We start from the raw sequence: 21,533 nt of genomic DNA on the forward strand, positions 1-21,533 counted from the left end.
GGCGGTCAAGAACCGTATGAATGATATCCTCGTTAATGAAAAGTTGACTGCGATAGTTTCTGATTCCCACGCCAAGTTTCTTAAGGTGTGGGACCCTTGGATTTCGAACGTTGCCCCTTCCAGATTCCAGACCACCCTTCTCTCCCTTTAAAGCCTCCTGGACGCTCGCCCCGCAGGACTCGTTCCCCCCTCTTCCCCTTCCCCACCCTTTCTCTAGTCTTCTTTCTTTGTCGTTTTTCTTTGTCTGTTTGTCCTACTTTTTCACTCCTCCTTTCTCTCTTTTCCTTGTCTTTTCATGTTGTTTTCCTTCCTGGCTCGGTACTCTCAGGCCCAGCCCCTGTTTGCTCATTGGAACGTAATAGAACTTTTTATTTTGTTGGTCTTCCTGCTTTGTGAAGCACTAAGAGATTTTAGATCCCTATTTATGCATTTCCACTTGTTGATACCCATTATTTGGTCCGTGATGTTTCCCGGTTGGCTCACGCCATATGTCGGTATCATGTTTTGCTGCCATCTGTTCCCATGCGTTCCATTTTCTTTTGTCTTATTGTACACATGTACCATGTTTTTGATGTATGTTTATGCCTCTTCTTAAAATAAAAACTTTTGTACAAGAAAAAAAAGTGAATAAAAACGTCAGCCAGAGATATGCAAAGGATGTGAAAATGTATAATAGTACAATTCCACTAATAAAATGGGACTTCACTCCATAATAGGTAGCATAGAAAGACCCACTATATGTGCTATAAGGACATTTTTATTCACTTATTTCCCATTATAATATTGCACCTTATAAGGAATATTATAATAGAAAAATAAGTGAATAAAAACGTCCTTCTAGCACATATAGTGGGTCTATGTTCCCTATTATTATGGAGTGAAGTCTCATTTTATTAGTGAAATTGTACTATTATAATTTTTCACATCCTTTTTATAACTCTGGCTGACGTTTTCATTCACTTGTTTTTCTATTATAATATTGCACCTTATAAGAATTATTAACTATTTTATCTGGATAAGCACATATTTCTTAGGCTTTTGGCTCTGCATTGATTCTTTATGTAATTTTGGTTTGTGGTTAGTTAAAGGCACTTTTTGTAAGCTGCCATTAGGGTTTATTGTTATATTATACAGTATATAGCAGCATAATTAAAAAAAAAAAAAAAAAAAAAAAAAAAAAAAAAAAAAAAAAGCAGTTAAGGCCCCTTTCACACTTTCGGACCGCTCAGATCCACCTGTCAGTTTTTCAGGCGGATCTGAACAGATGCCCCATGTATGTCTATGGGGCATCGGATTTCAGCGGAGACATATCCTCTGACCGTTCTCATCCGATTCCCCCATAGAGAACAGTGGTGACCTGACAGCTGTGTCTCTGCACACAGCGCGGAGACAGAGCTGCCATCCGCCTGCTCAGCAGATGGATAGGCGGATCGATCACCCGCTGAGAAAAAGGTATCAAAGTACTGGGAGCATTATGTGCCCTGCAAATGTTACTTTTTAATGATTTTATTCCCAAACTTGCTCAAGGATCATTCCAAAGCCTATGGAAATGGGGATTAGGGTGGCTGTACAGGTTGATAGCTAAAACGTGTTTGCAAGAGTCAGCAAAGAAAAAAAATAAAATAAATTTCAGCATTTGGAATAATAGAAGAGAAATATAGTGCCCCGTCATTGGTGTTCCCGGGAGGAATGGTGCCCCGTCATTGGTGTTCCCGGGAGGAATGGTGCCCCGTCATTGGTGTTCCCGGGAGGAATGGTGCCCCGTCATTGGTGTTGTCAGGGGGGGGGAACAGTCCCCCATCATTGGTGTTGTCAGGGGGGGGAACAGTGCCCCATCATTGGTGTTGTCGGGGGGGGGGGGAACAGTGCCCCATCATTGGTGTTGTCAGGGGGGGGAACAGTGCCCCATCATTGGTGTTGTCAGGGGGGGGGGAACAGTGCCCCATCATTGGTGTTGTCAGGGGGGGGGAACAGTGCCCCATCATTGGTGTTGTCAGGGGGGGGAACAGTGCCCCATCATTGGTGTTGTCAGGGGGGGAACAGTGCCCCATCATTGGTGTTGTCAGGGGGGGAACAGTGCCCCATCATTGGTGTTGTCAGGGGGGGGGAACAGTGCCCCATCATTGGTGTTGTCAGGGGGGGGGGGAACAGTGCCCCATCATTGGTGTTGTCAGGGGGGGAACAGTGCCCCATCATTGGTGTTGTCAGAGGGGGAACAGTGCCCCATCATTGGTGTTGTCAGGGGGGGGAACAGTGCCCCATCATTGGTGTTGTCAGGGGGGGAACAGTGCCCCATCATTGGTGTTGTCAGGGGGGGGGGGAACAGTGCCCCATCATTGGTGTTGTCAGGGGGGGAACAGTGCCCCATCATTGGTGTTGTCAGAGGGGGGAACAGTGCCCCATCATTGGTGTTGTCAGGGGGGGGAACAGTGCCCCATCATTGGTGTTGTCAGGGGGGGAACAGTGCCCCATCATTGGTGTTGTCAGGGGGGGAACAGTGCCCCATCATTGGTGTTGCCAGGGGGAACAGTGCCCCATCATTGGTGTTGCCGGGGGGAACAGTGCCCCATCATTGGTGTTGCCGGGGGGGGGGGGGGGGAAAGGGCATATTGAGTTTAATGGTTTATCCGATTAATTGAAACAATAATCAATTATGAAAATAATCGTTAGTTGCAGCCCTAGTTGAGTTATTGGATATGCAGATTTTTTTATATTTGTTTCATATTTTTATATTTATTCTCGATTGATAAGGAATCATGTATTGTGTATTTTATATGTACATGTGTCGGTGTTTGATATTTTTTATCTGCCAATATATTGATGTTATATGCATTGTACACATACATGCTGTGAGATGCGTTTCTCTCCATGGTATCCATGTCTGTGCCCCTCTTGTTTTTTCAATTAATTTATTTATTGACCAATATGTCTTGTATATTGACATGTGCTGCATGATTGTGATTCATCATGTAGCCACTAATAAATTAATATTTGGTTACTAATTATTCCATTGGATCATTTTGAGACAGCATTTACCTCAAAGTCCCACTGCCCCCTTTTTCTTTTTTGCATATAAATTCCAGGGATGGAGGTTTTTGCTGTGATGCTGCAGATCAATTGTATTTGTTACATAACTCTAAACTGGTAACCTGTAAAAATGTTTAAAGAATCGCCTATATAGATTTTTAAAAAATGAAGTTTGGCATCATTCTACGATTTTGCGCAATTTTAAAAGCATGACATGTTAGGTATCTATTTACTTGGCATAACATCATCTTTCACATTATACAAAAAAATTGGGCTAACTTTAGTGTTATGGGTTTTTTTATTCATAAAAGTTTTTTTCCCAAAAAAAACACATTCGAAAAATTTCTGCGCAAATACCGTGTAACATAAAAAGTTGCAATGACCGCCATTTCGTTCCCAAGGGTCTCTGCTAAAAATATATCTATAATTCTTGGGGGTTCCAAGTAATTTTCTATAAAAAAAATATGATTTATCCATGTAGGAGCGGAGTGCCTGAATATGCCGGTATGGAAGTATTTAAAATACCTAGGGATAACCCTTTCCTACCCAAACGTTAAAATCTGCGGCCTTAACCTTATACCTCCTCTGGAAACGATAAAGGAGGACTTACACTCCATATTGCTTAATGAGTTGTCCTGGTTAGGCATGGTGGCGGCATTTAAAATGACGACACTGTCTATAATACTGTATATTTTCCAAACTATCCCCATCCTGCTAGTAAATTTTTCAGGGATTGCAATATCATGCTCAGAAAATATATATGAAAAGGGGATCGAGCCAGGTCTCTTTCAACACTCTAATCAGGCATAAATCTAATGCAGGTGTAAACTTACCTGGTGCTAAAACATTATCAATACGCCGCAATACTTGACCAAGTGAAGTCCTGGTTTCAACCTACATCTGACAAATCATGGGACTCCTTAGAGAAGTCACTCCTTAAAAGAGGGACCATCTTTCCCTCCTTCAGGCTACAGCCTTTGACCCGAACCTCCAAATTACTGATCTAACTAGCATACAAGCTTCTCTGGAGAGCCCTCTTGAATATAAAGCCCACCCGACTCTGACTCTCCCCAAAATCCTTTATAACTTACGATTAATGAATACCTTATTCCCTCCCTGGATGTGACCCACTGGTTAAAACTACGTTTCCAGGACCTGAGATTCCAGAAAACCTGTGGGACAGATCATTTGCAAAAATGCAAATTCATTATTTCCACTCCAAGTTCCCAGATAAATTTTTGACACTAAATCAGACAATTTGGGACTACCTAAGCCCTAAACCAGTGATAGGAGGAATTTCTTGGTTTTATAGGGCACTCCAAAACCCAGATCCGAAAAAAAAAAAAAAAAAAAAAATTCCTTCAATGGGAGAAGGAATTCGATGAATCTGTCACTTTACAAACTTGGTTACTTGCAGTCCGACCAAATTTTACTGCCTTCAGATGCACAGGTCATTGAGATAATTACCTGAAGACTTTACATAGGGCTATCTTACGCAGTATAAACTGTCGAAAATATACCCGGATTATTCACCCCTCTGCTGGCGCCATTGTGGGAATATAGGGAACCTCATCCATATCCTGTGGGAGTGTCCTAATTTACGTAGGTTTTGGAATGGAGTATTTGCAATGATCTCATAACTCACAGGTATGGCACTACTGAACCTTTATATTTCTAGTTTCCCACGACAAAACAGAACTGTAATGATCCATCTTTTAATAGCATCCAGATTAGTTATCACAAAAAAATTGAAGACCAACTTTGCCCCTGAGCTCCCAGAAGTTATCCATAGGGTGAAGCTCAATTGCTTAGAACGAACAATAGCTTGTAAAAGTTTCAATTCTCGCTGCAGCCAGTGGTCGAGTCCATTACAAATCAAAGTGTAATGAGCAAAATAAAAACAAATATTTTTTGCTAAATAAACAAACAGAACATTTTGAAGAAAAAAACAGCAAAAACAAAAAAAATTTTCATAGTTTAAAAAATGTTGCAAACAATAACTTCTCCTTTACGGATATGCGCTGATGGAGCAGCACTGATGAGGTAGCACTGGTGGGCACTGATGGGCAATACAGATGAGGAGGCACTGGTGGACCCTAGGGGTGCTGAATATAAACGTATAATCGAGGCTTCGCGATTCAACCTTAAACGATTTTGCATTGACGCAGAGAATGGCTGAACATTTATAGTTGTCCTCTCCTTATGTGTGTCATGCAGAGCAGCGATCTCTCGCTGTGTTACAGAGCTTGGCTCTGAAATGTTCAGCAGCCTCTGTAACAAAGGGGACCCACTGCCTAGACAGGGGGTCATATGAGAGGGTACACCTAATGCCGGGAAATCTAATCAGTGCGACGTCTATCATAGGAGCCGGTTTAGGAGGCCGAACTTTGTTGAAAGCAGCCGCTGGGATATTCAAATCCAAGTTCCATGACACAGAGTGATCATGGCACTAGTGAGCCTACATTTGATGGGCACCAGTGAAGCTGCATTTAATGAGCACCGGTGAGGCTGCACTGATGGGACTTTGATGAAAACCATGGCAGTAATAGCGATTCAATGCAAAATCAAATACTTGACATGATGATAATTAAATCGAATCGTGAGACCAGTGAAGATGTGCAGCACTAGCGGGCACAGACAGGCAGCAATGGTGTGCACTGTTGGGACAGTACTAATAACCAGTGCCCAGATTACCAGTGTGCATGTCCTTTTTAGAGAAACCGGTTATCGGCGCTCTTCTCTCTTGAGGAAAGGGGTGTCAATAAATGGCTTCTATTTACATCTGATCAGCTGTGATTACCACGTGATCAGCGGTGTCCAAAGAGCTGCTGATTGGCTCTTTACCTCAAACTGATCAGCAGCGTCCTCCGGACACTGATACCAGAGCATGCTGCCCAGAACCAGCCATCCGTGCTATAGCCATCATTCGCAAGTGGTCAAAGAATTCCAGATATGTATACTTTGACATTGTGAAATTGATCTAGCTTGGATAAATGTAACTATGTATATGCCATACCTGTGAAATCCCTCAAGTCGTAGCAGCCATCACTACTACAGTGTTCTCCACTGGCTTCTGAACACAGGAGATCACCCGCTCAGCATGGGTACCACAAAGAGAATATGCTCTGCATTTTCTGAATGAATGAAAGGCATTCTCTGATTGGGCGAGGTTGAGCAATAAGTAGCCTTCTGCTATAATGTACTTCAATCAGCACACCATCATTTCTTTTCTTCCTCTATTATGGAAGGTGGAAAATGAATCCCTTCTGGCTGTCCTTGTTCCCGATCCCGGATCAAATTCCTGTCTCCCTGACCTCGTTCATTAGCATTAATCAACACTGTCGCACCCGGGATTTTTTGGGACACACTGAAGGCTTTCTTATGGGGCCAACTCATTAGAGCAATCTCCTCTATAAAGTCCAAAACTAAGTCTTGGGAAACAACAGTGATGCGGGAGGTCCAGAGGGCTGAATCAGAATTTGTGGCGGACCCCTCTTAACGTAGCCAACGATCCTGGGTTGAGGCTCAGTGGATGGCTAAACATGTGGTACTATCCAACAGCGGTTTTTCCTCCAACAAAGGTTTTTTGAAGAGGGTGAGAACATAGGCCATTTGCTGGCAATGATGGCAAGGTCCAATAGGGGAACTTCACACATTGCCGCAATTACTGACCAGCGGGGGAATGTTTTCACCTCACATGCTGACATGCTCTCAGTGTTTAGGACCTTTCATGCAGATGTGTACTCTTCCAAAGTCTCCCCATTGAAAGAAATTCAAGCCTTCCTTCAAAATATCCCTCAACTTTCCAGCAAGGATAGGAACATGTTAAAACGTGCCTCTTACTGATGATGAACTCCTAGATGCTCTGGCCCTGTCCCCTCCGGGAAAGTCTACGGGGGCGGATGGGTTGCCCTCAGAGGTTTACAAAAGATATCCAGATCTCTTGCTGCCCTGTTTGAGGGAGGTTTTAGTGGACTCGTTTCAAAGGGGTAGTCTCCCTACTTCCATGAATGAAGCCATAATTATACTGCTGTTGAAACCTGGCAAGGATGCTCTCTCCTGACTCATAACAACTGATGTCAAGCTGTTGGCCAGAATATTGGCCACAGTTTTGCCAAAAGTTATCCATAAACTCATTTGAAGATCAATCCGGGTTTATCCCCTCCCGATCTACTGCACTTAACATTAGGCGGCTGTTTCTAAACCTCCAGATTCCTGTTACTAATCCTGGTAACAGAGCCATACTGTCCCTTGATGCAGCTAAGGCCTTTGATAGCGTAGAGTGGCCCTACCTGTGGGAAGTGCTGCAAAGCTTTGGGCTGGGGGATGGATTTATCAGGTGGGTCAAGCTATTGTATGCGGTTCCCACTGCCCGATTGCTGATTAATGGGGACCTGACTGATCCCTTCCCTCTATACAGGTGCACACGTCAAGGGTGCCCATTAATCGCCGTTATTTGCTCTGGCCTTGGAACCCCTGGCAGCTTCCATAAGGTCTTCACAATGAATTACTGGTTTCATGAGAACTTCTGGAGAGGACAAGGTATCATTATACTCCAACGATACCCTTCTTTACTTGGGAGATACAGCTGACTCCATTATACATGTGATTTTGCTGATTGGGGTCTTTGGCTCCTTGTCTGGTTTCTCCATTAATTGGGGGTAAGTCAGTTATCCATCCGGTGGACGAGCTTACTGCTCCTCTGCCAGAGAATGCACAGTCTCTCAAAACAGTCCCCATGTTTAAGTATCTGGGGGTAAATATAACTGTTGACCCATCCCAGTACTTGGAGGAAAATTTTTGTCTGCTGTTTCAGCGGCTGCAATCCAAGTGTAATGCATGGTGTAAGTTACCCCTTTGGGAGATTGGTAGGATAAACCTCATAAAAATGGTTTGGTGTATATCCTGCACAACTCCCCACAATGGATCCCATGCAGGTGGTTCAACAGTGTAGAATTGCTTTTCAGGTCCCTTATCAGGTCATCTTAAAGTTTAGTAAAGATCAGAGGGGCGCGGCAGTACCCAATGTCAGACTCTATTTTTATGCTTCACAGCTTCAACATCTTACTGGGTGTGGGATCTTTGGAGTTACAGACCCGACTAGTACCACCCTAGTTACTGGTGCCTCCGGTTCCACCGTCTTGGCAGGCTTGGAATCGGGTTTTCCCAATTCTCAGAAACATGCCCACAATTGCTCTGATAAAGAAACTCTGGGGTATGGTCAAAAGTAAGTTGGGGGTGGAGGGATTTTTGGAGGAAACACCACTTTGGCACAATTTAACATTAGGAGAGATCTATAAATTGGAGGGGTTTAGGGTATGGGAAGAGGCTGGTATTGAACGGATCCCCCAGTTATATAGACAAAAATGTGCTGAAATCCTTCTCCAATCTTCAGGAAGAGTTGGCCCAGCCCAGATCCCAGTTTTACAGCTACCTCCAGTTGCGTCATGCCCTGCAGGCCCAGATGCGAACAGCTACCCTGGCTCTGTCGTCTCACCCATTGATAAAAGAAATGGCTTACAGCACTAATAGAAAGGGCATGATCTCCTACATCTACTCTACCTTAACAACCACACAGAACCCGGCATTACTACCCTTGAGGCAGGGATGGATGGGGGGTTTGGGAGACAGACGATGACACAATTGCTGTTTCGCTGTGGTCACATAAATTGTCTCATTTGTTTTTACTACATAGGGCATATCGCACCTCTATTCAGCTGCACCGCTGGGGCAGGAGGAATTCTCCTCTGTGCCCCAGATGCTGCATTGAGAAGGGTTCCTTAACTCATCTCATTTGGTGCTGTCCTAAATTGCAGAAACGTACGCTCCTCCCACTGATGTTGCTGACGTTAGACTCTTATACAGTCAGGTCCATAATTATTGGGACATCGACACAATTCTAATCTTTTTGGCTCTATACACCACCACAATAAATTTGAAATGAAACAAACAAGATGTGCTTTAACTGCAGACTTTCATCTTTCATTTGAGGGTATTTACATCCAAATCAGGTGAACGGTGTAGAAATTACAACAGTTTGTATATGTACCTCCCACTTTTTAAGAGACCAAAAGTAATGGGACAGATTAACAATCATAAATCAAGCTTTCACTTTTTAATACTTGGTTGCAAATCCTTTGCAGTCAATTACAGCCTGAAGTCTGGAACGCATCGACATCATGAGACGCTGGGTTTCATCCATGGTGATGCTCTGCCAGGCCTCTACTGCAACTGTCTTCAGTTTCTGCTTGTTCTTGGGGCATTTTCTCTTTAGTTTTGTCTTCAGCAAGTGAAATGCATGCTCAATGGGATTCAGGTCAGGTGATTGACTTGGCCATTGCATAACATTCCACTTCTTTCCCTTAAACTCTTTGGTTGCTTTCGCAGTATGCTTCGGGTCATTGTCCACCTGCACTGTGAAACGCCGTCCAATGAGTTCTGAAGCATTTGGCTGAATATGAGCAGATAATATTGCCCAAAACACTTCAGAATTCATCCTTCTGCTTTTGTCAGCAGTCACATCATCAATAAATACAAGAGAACCAGTTCCATTGGCAGCCATACATGCCCACACCATGACACTACCACCACCATGCTTCACTGATGAGGTGGTATGCTTTGAATCATGAGCAGTTCCTTTCCTTCTCCATACTCTTCTCTTCCCATCACTCTGGTACAAGTTGAGCTTGGCCTCATCTGTTGTTCCAGAACTGTGAAGGTTTTTTTATATGTTGTTTGGCAAAATCTAATCTGGCCTTCCTGATTTTGAGGCTTACCAATGGTCTACATCTTGTGGTGAACCCTCTGTATTCACTCTCATGAAGTCTTCTCTTGATTGTTGACTTTGACACACATACACCTAACTCCTGGAGAGTGTTCTTGATCTGGCCAACTGTTGTGAAGGGTGTTGTCTTCACCAGGGAAAGAATTCTTTGGTCATCCACCACAGTTGTTTTCCGTGGTCTTCCGGGGTCTTTTGGTGTTGCTGAGCTCACCGGTGCATTCTTTTTTAAGGATGTTCCAAACAGTTGATTTGGCCGCACCTAATGTTTTTGCTATCTCTCTTATGGGTTTGTTTTGTTTTTTCAGCCTAATGATGGCTTGCTTCACAGAGTGACAGCTCTTTGGATCTTATATTGAGAGTTGACAGCAATAGATTCCAAATTCAAATAGCACACTTGAAATGAACTCTGGACCTTTTATCTGCTCCTCCTAAATGGGATAATGAGGGAATAACACACACCTGGCCATGGAACAGCTGAGCAGCCAATTGTCCCATTACTTTTGGTCCCTTATGGTCCCTTAAAAAGTGGGAGGCACATATACAAACTGTTGTAATTCCTACACCGTTCACCTGATTTGGATGTAAATACCCTCAGATTAAAGCTGAAAGTCTGCAGTTAAAGCACATCTTGTTTGTTTCATTTCAAATCCATTGTGGTGGTGTATAGAGCCAAAAAGATTAGAATTGCGTCAATGTCCCAATATTTATGGACCTGAATGTATATTGCTCGGAAATTAGAAGCTAGATTCTGGTTGTCCCCGCATGTCCCAACAAAAAAACAGTGGATACAGTAGGTTAACTTTATACTTGTGAAGGAACAGCTGACATATCAGCATCGGAATGCTCCCAAAAAGTTATTTTCCATCTGGCAGGCCTGGCTGAATACCCCAGGCTTTGCACCACCGCAACTGACTATGGACAGGATTAGGCAAGCGTAACTGAAGGGATTCCTCTCTATAGTGCCATTTTCTTGCTATAATGCCCTATGCCCCTAGTTGATGCCCATGGGGGGGGGGGGGTTCGGTTGCATGTATCGTGGGTGGGATCGGGGGGGGGGGACTAGACAGTCTTGGTTAATCTGGCCGATGGCCACATGTGAATCGGGTTGTTACTGTTACCTCTCTTCTATTTCCAACCTTTCCCTTTTTTGTTTTGTTAGGTTAAGTGTCCTTCGTTTCCATTTGGCGCTTCCGAGCCACATTCGTTAATTTTTTGTGCACTAAGTTAACTTACAATGCCAGTGTGCCATATCTAAATTATAGGAGACATTAATATCTGTGTTAGGAGTACTATGTGTGCTCTTAACATGTACCTGTCTACCTGTTTTCATTGTTTATATTTCTTTGCACTGTGATTTTGATCTTGTTCTTGCTGTATGAGTATTTGACACAAACTTTTATCCGATTTAAAAAAAAACGAATATACAGCACGTAAAATAAGTATTAAACACGTCACTATTTTTCTAGGTAAATACACTGCTCAAAAAATTTAAAGGAACACTTTTAAAACACATCAGATCTCATTGGGAAAAATATCATGCTGGTTATCTACACTGATAAGGATTGGGTAATGTGTTTGGAATGAAAGGATGCCACATCGTTTGACGGAAATTAAATTTATCAACCTACCAGGGCTGAATTAAAAGACACCTCGAAAATCAAAGTGAAGAAAAATTGCAGCTAGTCCATTTTGCTGAAATTTCATTGCAGCAACTCAAAGTTTGTATGGCCCCCACGTGCTTTTATGCTCATAGTGAGACAACGGATGGCGTCCTGGGATATTTTCCCCCAGATGTGGACCAGGGCATCACTGAGCTCCTGAAATGACTGAGGTGAAACCTGGTGGCGTTGGGTAGACCGAAACAGAATATCCCAGAGGTATTCTATTGGATTTAGGTCAGGCAAGCATGGGGACCATTCAATGGTATCAATTCCTTCAACCTTCAGGAACTGGCTGCTCGCTACAGGAGGCCGGGCATGGTCATGCACCAGGAGGAATCCTGGACCCACTGCGCCAGCGTGGGGTCTGACAAAGGGTCCAAGGACTTCATCCAAATACCTAATGGCAGCCACGTGCCATTGTCTAGCCTATAGAAGTCTGTGTGTCCCTCCATGGATATGCCTCCCCAGACCATCACTGACTTACCACCAAACCGGTCTTGCTGAACGATGTAACAGGCAGCTAAAGGTTCTCCACGGTTTCTCCAAACCCTTTCATGTCTGTCACATGTGCTCAGGATAAACATTCTCTCATCTGAAAAGCAAAGGGCACCAGTGGCAGACCTGCCAATTCTGGTGTTCAATGGCAAATGCAAATCAAGCTCCACGGTGCCAGGCAGTGGGCATAGGGCCCACTAGAGGATGTCGGGCCCTCAGGCCACCCTCACGAAGTCCGTTTCTGATTGGTAAGAGACATTCCCAACAGTGGCCTGCTGGAGGTAATTTTGTAAGACTCTGGCAGTGCTCATCCTGTTCCTCCTTGCACAAAGGAGCAGATACCAGTCCCTACTGTTGGGTTAAGGACTATCTACGGCGCTGTCCAGCTGGCCGAGAGTAACCGTCTGTCTCCTGGAATCTCCTTCATGCTCTTGAGACTCTGCTGGGAGACACAGCAAGCCTTCTGGCAATGGCACGTATTGATGTGCCATCCTGGAGGAATTGGTCTGCCTGTGCAACCTTTATAGGGTCCAGGTGTCACCTCATGCTACAAGTAGAGACACTGACCCTAGCCATATGCAAAACTAGTGAAAAACAGTAAGAAAAGAGTAGGGAAAAACAAGGTCAGTGGCCTCCACATGTAAAACCATTCCTGTTTTGGAGGTTGTCTCAATGTTGCCCATGTACAGCACCTATTAACACCAAACCAGCTGAAAACTGATTAAAAAAAAAAAAAAAAAAACCCTCTGCTACCAAGTCAATATCCCTGGAGTTTAATTGACCTGATGCTATACTCTAAATTAAAAAAAAATTTTGAGCAGTGTATATTCCTAAAAATATGTGGTTGACACAGTTTTCACATGTCGATAACGACCCATGCAATCCATACAAAGAAACCAAAACAAATAAATTCAGAAATTAAGCTCCTCCCACCTAAAACAGGAAACACAATAGTCCACCATTATAAAAATGTCAGCCATACTTGCATGCCTCAGTATTAGTAAAGCACCGAAGGAGCCCTCAGTAAGCCTGTGAATCGTTTTTACTGTTTAGGGCAGGAACGAGTGCTGCCCTCGAAGACTTCCTAGAAAGAGTAACCAGTTACAAGGTACCTAACTCTGTTTTCTCTAATCGTCTTCCAGGGCAACATCTGAGAGGATGTATCAAGCAATTCTTACTAGGGAGGGAATAAGGTCTGGAGCACCTTGAGACCAAATGTCTGGTCTTGACTGGACAGCTAGTTGATGCAGTAATGCCTTGGGAAGGTATTGAAGCGCGACCATGTTGCTGCCCTGCAGATCTACTCCAGTGTTGCCCCGGCCTTTTCTGCGCTTGAAGATGCCAAAGCTCTGGTTGAGTGGGCTTTGACTCTGCTCCGTGGGGCAAGGTTTTGTGCTTGCTAGGCTGTCTGTATAGCAAGCTTTATTCATCTGGCTATCATACTTTGAGACCTGTTTTCCCTTGTTGACTTCTGCGTAGAGAATGAATACATTTTGTCGTTTTGTGCTAGTCTTTAGTTATCTCATGGTAAACTAAGAATTTTCTTACATCTAGCTTGTTGTACACCCTCTTCTTGTGATCCATTGAATTTGGAAGGGAGGGGATAACCACATTTTGTGTTCTGTGGAAAGTTGAAGAGACTTTTGGTAAGAAAGCTGGGTCTGGGGTCAGGATTATCTTATCTGTTAGAATCAGACAGTAGGGTTCTATCATAGATAGAGCCTGTATTTCACCTACCTTCCTGGCTGACACAAGGGCCACTAGGAGCACTGTTTTTTTGTGTAAGGTATTTATATGAGCATTCCTGCAGTGGTTCAAAAGGTAGGTAGGAATCCTTTAGCACCATGAGGAGGTCCCATGTCGGAATTTTGCTGAGCTTCATGGGTCTGGCTCTTTTTAACAAGAAAAGGAATCTTCTTATGAGTGGATTTTCCGCCAACCTGATGTCTAGGCAGGATGATAGGGCCACCACTTGGACCTTCAAAGTTTAATGGGAGATGTTTTTGCCCGCTCCTTCCTGTAAGAAATCTAAAATTGCTGTAATAGTCCCCTTTTTGAGGTCTCCTTTACTCTCATACCAGGAAACAAACTTTTCTCTCACTTTCTCGTAGATGGCTCTGGTCACGGTTTTCTGCTGGCTAAAATGTTATCACCCTGATCGACAGACCCTTCCTCTGTAACCTCACCTTTTCAGGAACCAGGCAGAGAGCGTCATGACCTTGTGGATCGGGTGATTGACTGGCCCCTGCAATAGGATGTTCGGTATGTTAGATGTGGTCGAACACTGAGGTTTTTCAAGCGACAACCATGGACTCTGGGGCCAATGGGGTACAATAAGTATCACTATTGACCTTTTTCCTTGATCTTTTGTAGTACCTTAGGAATAAGGAAAGTTGGCAGAAATGCGTAGTACAGCTGGTATGCCAAGCTTTGGTTGAATGTGTCTACACTGATGTTGCAATCTGTGGGGTCCAGGGAGAAAAACTTTGGGAGTTTCATATTCATCTTGGACGCGAACAGATCCACCTTGGGCACCCCACAGGCTTGGGTAATCCACGAGAAGGTAGCTTGATTTAAAGGACTATTCCGTCTGCTTTATGATTTTTCGACTCAAGAAGTCTGCCAGCGTGTTGTCGGTTCCCTTCAGATGAATGTGGAAGATGGATCTGATGTTTCTTTCAGCCCACAACAGTTTTGTTTGTGTCAGGCCCATTTAATGAGTAGATTTTGTCCCCCCTTGTCTGTTCAAGTAGGCCACAGCTGTGGTGTTGTCTGATTGAATCCAGACATCTCTGCCCTGCATGGTTGGTTGGAATGCTTTTAGCGCTTCCTCTACGGCTTTTAAATTCCCTCATGTTTGAGGAGGCTTGGGACCAAAGGGGGTTCCATTCTTCTTGTGCCTTGTTCCAGCGATCCGCCTTATGCACTCCCCATCCCAGTGTGCTGGCATCCGTAGTGATCAGCACCAGGTTGGTCTGTGTCCCTCGAAGTAAAGAAACACCTGAGCCACCACTGAAGTGTTCTGTTGACCGAACAAGGGACCGGGATAGTCGTCTCTAGGGATGATGGGTTGCCATCCCACTGGGCCAGAATGTTATTTTGTAGAGGGCTCATATGGAGCTCTGCCAAGGTGACAGCCTGAATTGAGGACATCCGTCCCAATACCGACATGTCTCATCTGATGGCCATGAATTCGGCCCCTATTAGAGATACTATTGCCTCTGATTTTGCCTGGCCTTTTCTTCCATTAGAAAAATCTTGGTTATTTTGGCATCTAGTACATAACCCAAGTGTGTAACCCTCTGGCTTGGTGTTCCGATTTTTCTGTGCTTACCATCGGTGCAGCAATCCACCATATGCGCTCCCCATCCCAGAGTCCTAAGCTTTGCAAGTAAGAGATGCTCATGCTCAGATCAGTTTCCTGGCTTTCTGCTGACATGGCAAAGAACAGAAGTTCGTCTAGGTATGGCACCAAGCCTATGCCCTGCTGTCTCAAGTTTTTTAGGGCTTCTGCCATTATTTTTGGGAAAAACCTGGGTGCAATGGAGAAAGGCAGAGCTGTGTACTGCAGATGTAGAGTTGGTTGCCAGGCCTTGGACCGCAAATCTAAAGTATCTGATGATTCTTCTTTATCGGTACGTGTAAATATGCATCTTGCAGATCTACTGTAGCCAAAAGTAGAAAATCTTTGTAAGGAACCCAAGATCAGAATTCATAGAAGAGGCAATGCATGCGACTAGTTTCTCCATACAGGAGGCGTCTTGAAGCCGTCATTATCAAGAAAGGAATTTGTACAAAGCAATAAATAAATTTAAGTTAGCGCGTTCAACACTTTTCCCTGTGTCATTCCACTTTTTTTTTCAACATATAAAATACATTCCTGAAATTGTTTTGGTCTCTTTGTATGTATGTATGGGTTGCATAGGTTGTTAAAGACGTGGTGAAAGTTGCAAGTCAATAGCACCTTTAGGAATATATTTACCTAAAAAAATGGTGACGTGTTCACTGTTCAATACATATATTTTACCTGCTGTATCTGCTTAAAGTGATTAAGAACCTTACTATTATTGGCACAAGACTGAGCAGCCCATAAATAGCTGGTCTAATGAACCTTGGGATTTAAGTTAAAAACAATTTTTTTCCTTCAAGTAAAAGTTCAGACTAAAACTAAAATCTACTTGCATCCACTAAGACTAACCTATCTCTCCATGTGAAGCACAAATTGCTACACATACCTTTTCTGAAGCTACTCTGGTCTCCAGCAGCAGACAGCTGACAACGGCTGGGAAATGCCTATGAAGTTACGTCACCCATATAGTTACTATGGGGCTTCCCTTGTCAGCAGCTTCTTCTGCACCCGCATACACAGAGAAGCTGCCGCTGATAGCTCAGCATGGGACCAGCTTCAGAAAAGTTACGTATAGTGATGTTTGCTTGAGAGGGCTGGATAGGTTGGTCTTAGATTGTGGTTGAAAGTTGATTTAGAGATTTTCATTTCAGGCTGAACTTCTACTTTAAGGTTAAAAATGTCCCCACCACACCAAACACTAACCTGATTCCTCCATAGATCCTGTGCCATTCCATCTGCAAAAGCACTGCTCCCTCTAATTGCTTACACAAGACAAAATGAGGGCAGCAGGAGGCAAAGTTCAAACATTGTGAGGAAGGAGTGGGGGAAATGGCCAACCCACACAGCTCAGCTTTAGAGCATTCTACAACACACTGCCTGCTGAGGGGGCGCTGTGAGAAGAGGAGGAATGGACAGCACCAGCAGGGGACGGAAAAAACCCCAGTGTACAGTAGTATTTTTTATTATTTTTAAACCCAGCGGGCTGACCAAAAAAATAAATAAAAAAAACTGACAATTTAGGAAGAGCCGCTGTACTAACAATCCGATGTTAGTACAGCAATCTACCCTGCCGTTAGATTGTGTTATGACAAAAGGACAGCATCAGCGTCAAAACACTCTGGTCAGTGCTCTCAGCCATTGGCTGACACCGATGTCTGGGAGACCCTTTTCGGTTATGCCCCGAAGCCAGCCGAAAGTCAGACCGACTCCAGTATACACGGGCCAAATGTCAGCCGGTTTCTATTGCAACGGCCAATATTCAGCCTATGTGTACTAGGCTTAAAGCGGAGTCCCACTATCTTTTTCTTCTTTCCGGATTCCTGTGGGGAAAGGCAGGTTTTAAAAGAATTGGACATCTTTTTTTTTTTTTTTTTCGGGGGGGGGGGGGGCACTTACCTTATTTTAGGGGCATCTCTGTCCGACTTCCTCCTACTGCGGCCAAGGCCCCGGACGTCACTTCCGGTTTCACATTGCGTCCTGGGAGATGCGAGTCATCAATCCCAGGATGCAATGGGAATGGCCGGCCGCTACTCTGATTGCCGATCGCAATCTACAGCGCATGCGCGAGATTGCGATCGGCATTTTGGGAGCCAGAAACCAGGAAGAAGGTCACAGCGGCTTCAGACGCCCACACCAGAGATGGCCACGCTCTGCAATGCATTTTAAAGGTAAGATTTTACTCAATTACTGTCCTGTACTGTAAAGTGGGGTTAGTGTTAGTGTAAGTGGTGTTAGCTTAGGATTAGGGGGGTATTGTTATCTCAAAAATGTGCATGTGGCCGGAACTCCGCTTTAAGCCACCGCGCTATGCAATATCGGCACACAGAGTAGGTAAGTATAACATGGATTTTATTTGGTTTTAAAAATTATGAACATTTAGTAGTATCACTTTGAGTAGCTGAATAACATTTATCAGTTTAGCTTGCAAACTATTTTGTAGGTGAAGTTTGGGCAGGAAATATCTAAAATGTAAAAACAATAAAAAGTATTTCTCATACAACATGCACCCCAGCCTTGTCACTTTACTCAAGGGTCTTGCCATGCATAACAAGCTCTCCTCTATTCTAGCAGGCATTCCACTTTTACTTCCGTAATTAATACACACAGCGGTCCACCACTCCCCACAACACCTTCTTTATAAGCTCCTTCCGCCACACAATAACGAAAACCTCTTACCCCCAGGGCGATCCAGCTTTAAAATGTCTCTTAAGTGTTGAGTGGCGTCCACATCAATACTAGAAGAGGTAGCCATACTTCGCCAAACTCTCCCGCCTCGGCAAACCCTTACAACGTAAAATCAGAGAAGCTAAACTCCATCTACTTCCGCTCTCTAGTGAGCATCCCTTTTTTCCTACCCCAGGAAACAACGCAGAAGGCGGAACGTTCCCGTCACTGGATACTCTGTGTCTCCCAGGACTGTTGTTATTAATTGTATGCATAAACTTATTAGTTCTAGCTGTATACTATGACATATTAATCTGCATTTATCAAATATTGCTAAAAACTTGAACCTTTTACCTATTTGTGATGATTTTTATGAAGTATGAAATAAGTACAGCTTCTTTATTATTTAGCTATTATAATTTTTTTTGCTTGTTGTTAACTGTGGCATTTTTTTTTCAAGTGTTAACCACTTAAGCCCCGGAGGATTTGGCTGCTAAAGGACCAGGGGTTTTTTTGCGATTTTTTTACTGCGTGACTTTAACGGACAATTGCGGGGTCGTGCGACGCTGTACCTAAACGAATTTGACGTCCTTTTTTTCCCACAAACAGAGCTTTCTTTTGGTGGTATTTGATCACCTGTGCGATTTTTTGATCACGCGCTATAAACAAAAAAAGAGCGTAAATTTTGCAAAAATAACAATATTTTTCACATTTTTTTATATGAAATTCCCCAAAAAAAAAAGTAAAAATCAAAATTTTTTAACATTTTTCGGCCAATTTGTTTTATGCTACCTATGTTTGGTAAAAAAAATCGCAAAAAGCGTATTTTGATTGGTTTGCGCAAAAGTTATCGCGTTTACTAACAAAGAGAAAGATTTTTGTCATTTTTGGTGTTTTTTTTTTTAACGCGTAATGGCGGCGATCTGCGATTTTTTTTTCGGTACTGCGACATTGTGGCGGACAGATCGGACCCTGGACTGACATTTTTGACACTTTTGGGGTTACCAGTGACATTACTGCAGTAATCAGTGCTATACATATGCACTGTTACTGCAAAAATGACACTGGCAGGGAAGGGGTTAACTTTATTGGAGAGGGAGGGGTTAAGTGTGTTCTAGGGGCGTGCTTTCTACTGTGTAGGGACATTCCTATTGGTGTAAAAGCAAAGATCAACCGTTCTACATAGTAGAACGGACAGATCTTTACTTTTACACAGGGAGAACTGACAGGCAGCTTGTTTACACAAGCTGCTCTGTCTTTCTCCCTTCACAGGAGCGATCGCAGTGTGACTGGCGGACATCGAGTCCGCCGGTCACACGCACTGACTTGCCTGTGAACGAGCCGCGGCGGGCGTGCGCCTCGGCGGGCGCGCGCCCGCCCGCGATAGGCTCGCAAGTCAGTGACAGGCGAGTGACGTACCGATACGTCACTCTGCCTGGCCGGGGCTGACCGCCGCAGTATATAGTCGTGCGGCGGTCGGCAACCGGTTAAATTGCATTTTTTGCTGTAAATTACTGTAACCCCCCCACCCCACCAAAAAAAAAAGTACATATTTTCTGAAAGCAAGAGACCCTGGAGAATAAAATAGTGGTAGTTTCACATTCTCATGATGCACAGTATTTGCCCAGTTATGTATGTAACACATATTTTAATGAAAAAAATGACTAAAATTAATTTTAGCGCAAACACAATAGTATTCACAATTCGTTGTTAATATTTGAAGGATTGGGTTGCATCTAGTTAATAGATACCAAGCATGTCAAGTTTTAAAATTGTAAATGCCCATAGATTCATAAAAAACTGTGGCATCCAAAATTGTCCCTTACAGGTTTAATTAGTGATCCTGCGAGCTAAAAATAAGTCTATCACTTACTACAGAGTATTGCAGCGAGCACAGCACTCTCCCTAAAGTGTACAAAATCCAAAAATAATAGAAATAATAAAATGCGTGTCATATTTTATTATTTTTGTCCCTTACAGGTTATCAGTCTAGAGTAAAAGGATAAGTTCACCTTTGTACAAAAAGTAATAAATGCACATCTTTTTGCAGGTAAAAAAAATGTACATTTATCATTTTTTGTATTAGGTGCCTGTAAAACATTACACCAGTGATCAGGAGATTGCTGATGCCATGCAGGTCTCCTCTAAACTGCCAGGTTATCTGCTTACCCGTACATCCCATATGGGTAAGCCGATGCTCACTGACAGGAAGACTCAATGAACTACCATAGCGCTCCACAGCACCATGGTAGCTCATTGAGAACTTCAAACCAACAGCCACTAAGGATGTTTGGACTTGTAGTTCATTCATACACAGAGCTCTGTGTATGAATGATGTGGCCCTGTGGGCGAAGCCCCACACTGCCACACTGCTTTCAAAAAATGGCAGCTAGTACATAAAAATTCTCCCCATACTGCTGCCACAGGAGGGGGGGGGGGCAGCGGGCAGTGGCTGCAGCACTGGGAACATGTTACATGTTCCACCCTAAAATCCGGTGGAACATGTGACATGTTCCCAAAGATGAATTTATCCTTTAACCACTTGACGTCTGCTCACATTGCTGCTACTGCAGCAATGTGGCTCGTTATCGTCCAGCGACGTAGACCTACGTCGCTGGACTCCTCCCCCTGTAGGCGGTGCTCGCGCACCGCCGGAGGCGCGCTCCCGCTGTTTTCAGTCACAGCGGGAGTCGGGCCAGAGGAGGAGCGTCGGGGGAATCAAGTGTGGAGATCCGCCCGCTTGTGTAAACAGAGCGGGCGGATCTCCTAATTGACAGGCAGGGGCAGGTAGCATGGTTCAGCATAGCTGAACATGCGATCTGTCCCTGACTCACTCAGTCACCTCCCCCCACACATGTTAGTAAGCACCAGGCATACATTAACCCCTCCCTCTCCAATAAAATTAACCCCTTCCCTGCCAGTGTCATTTTTACAGTAACAGTGCATATATATAGCACTGATTACTGCAGTAATGTCACTGGTATCCCCAAAAGCGTCAAAAATGTCAGTCAAGGGTCCGATCTGTCCGCAGCAATGTCGCAGTCCCGCAAAACAAATCGCAGATCGCCACCATTACTCGTTAAAAAAAAAAACACCAAAAATGACAGAAATCTTTCCCTTAGTTAGTAAACGCAATAACTTTTGCGCAAACCAATCAAAATACACTTATTGTGATTTTTTTTACCAAACATAGGTAGCAGAAAACAAATTGGCCAAAAATTAAAAAAAAATTGATTTTTACATTTTTTGGGGGGGAATTTCATATAAAAAAAATATTAAAAATATTGTTATTTTTTCAAACGCTCTTTTTTTGTTTATAGCGCAAAAAGTAAAAATTGCACAGGTGATCAAATACCACCAAAAGAAAGCTCTGTTTGTGGGAAAAAAAGGCCGTAAATTTCGTTTGGGTACGGTGTCGCACGACCGCACAATTGTCAGTTAAAGTCTTACAGTGCCGAATCGCAAAAAGTGGCCTGGACGTAAGACAGCAAAATCCTCCGGTGGTAAAGTGGTTAACCATGAACTATGACCCTAAAATAATTACTGTCACTCT

At 43.6% G+C, this 21,533-nt stretch overlaps 1 protein-coding gene across 2 annotated transcripts in view; it reads right to left on the minus strand.

Moving 5' to 3' along the window:
- EDC4 (enhancer of mRNA decapping 4) overlaps positions 1-18,137 on the minus strand; it is a 629,569-nt gene extending 611,432 nt beyond the window's left edge. For both annotated transcript variants that reach the window (XM_082271180.1, XM_082271179.1), the window contains exon 1: positions 17,993-18,137. In XM_082271180.1, coding sequence (XP_082127306.1) covers positions 17,993-18,068 — 76 coding nt within the window. In that variant the 5' untranslated portion in view covers positions 18,069-18,137. The remainder of the gene's footprint in view (positions 1-17,992) is intronic.
- Positions 18,138-21,533: the final 3,396 nt, after the last annotated feature.

The sequence above is a fragment of the Pelophylax lessonae genome, assembly GCF_965119305.1.
Source record: "Pelophylax lessonae genome assembly, chromosome: 10".
NCBI classification, from domain to species: domain Eukaryota; kingdom Metazoa; phylum Chordata; class Amphibia; order Anura; family Ranidae; genus Pelophylax; species Pelophylax lessonae.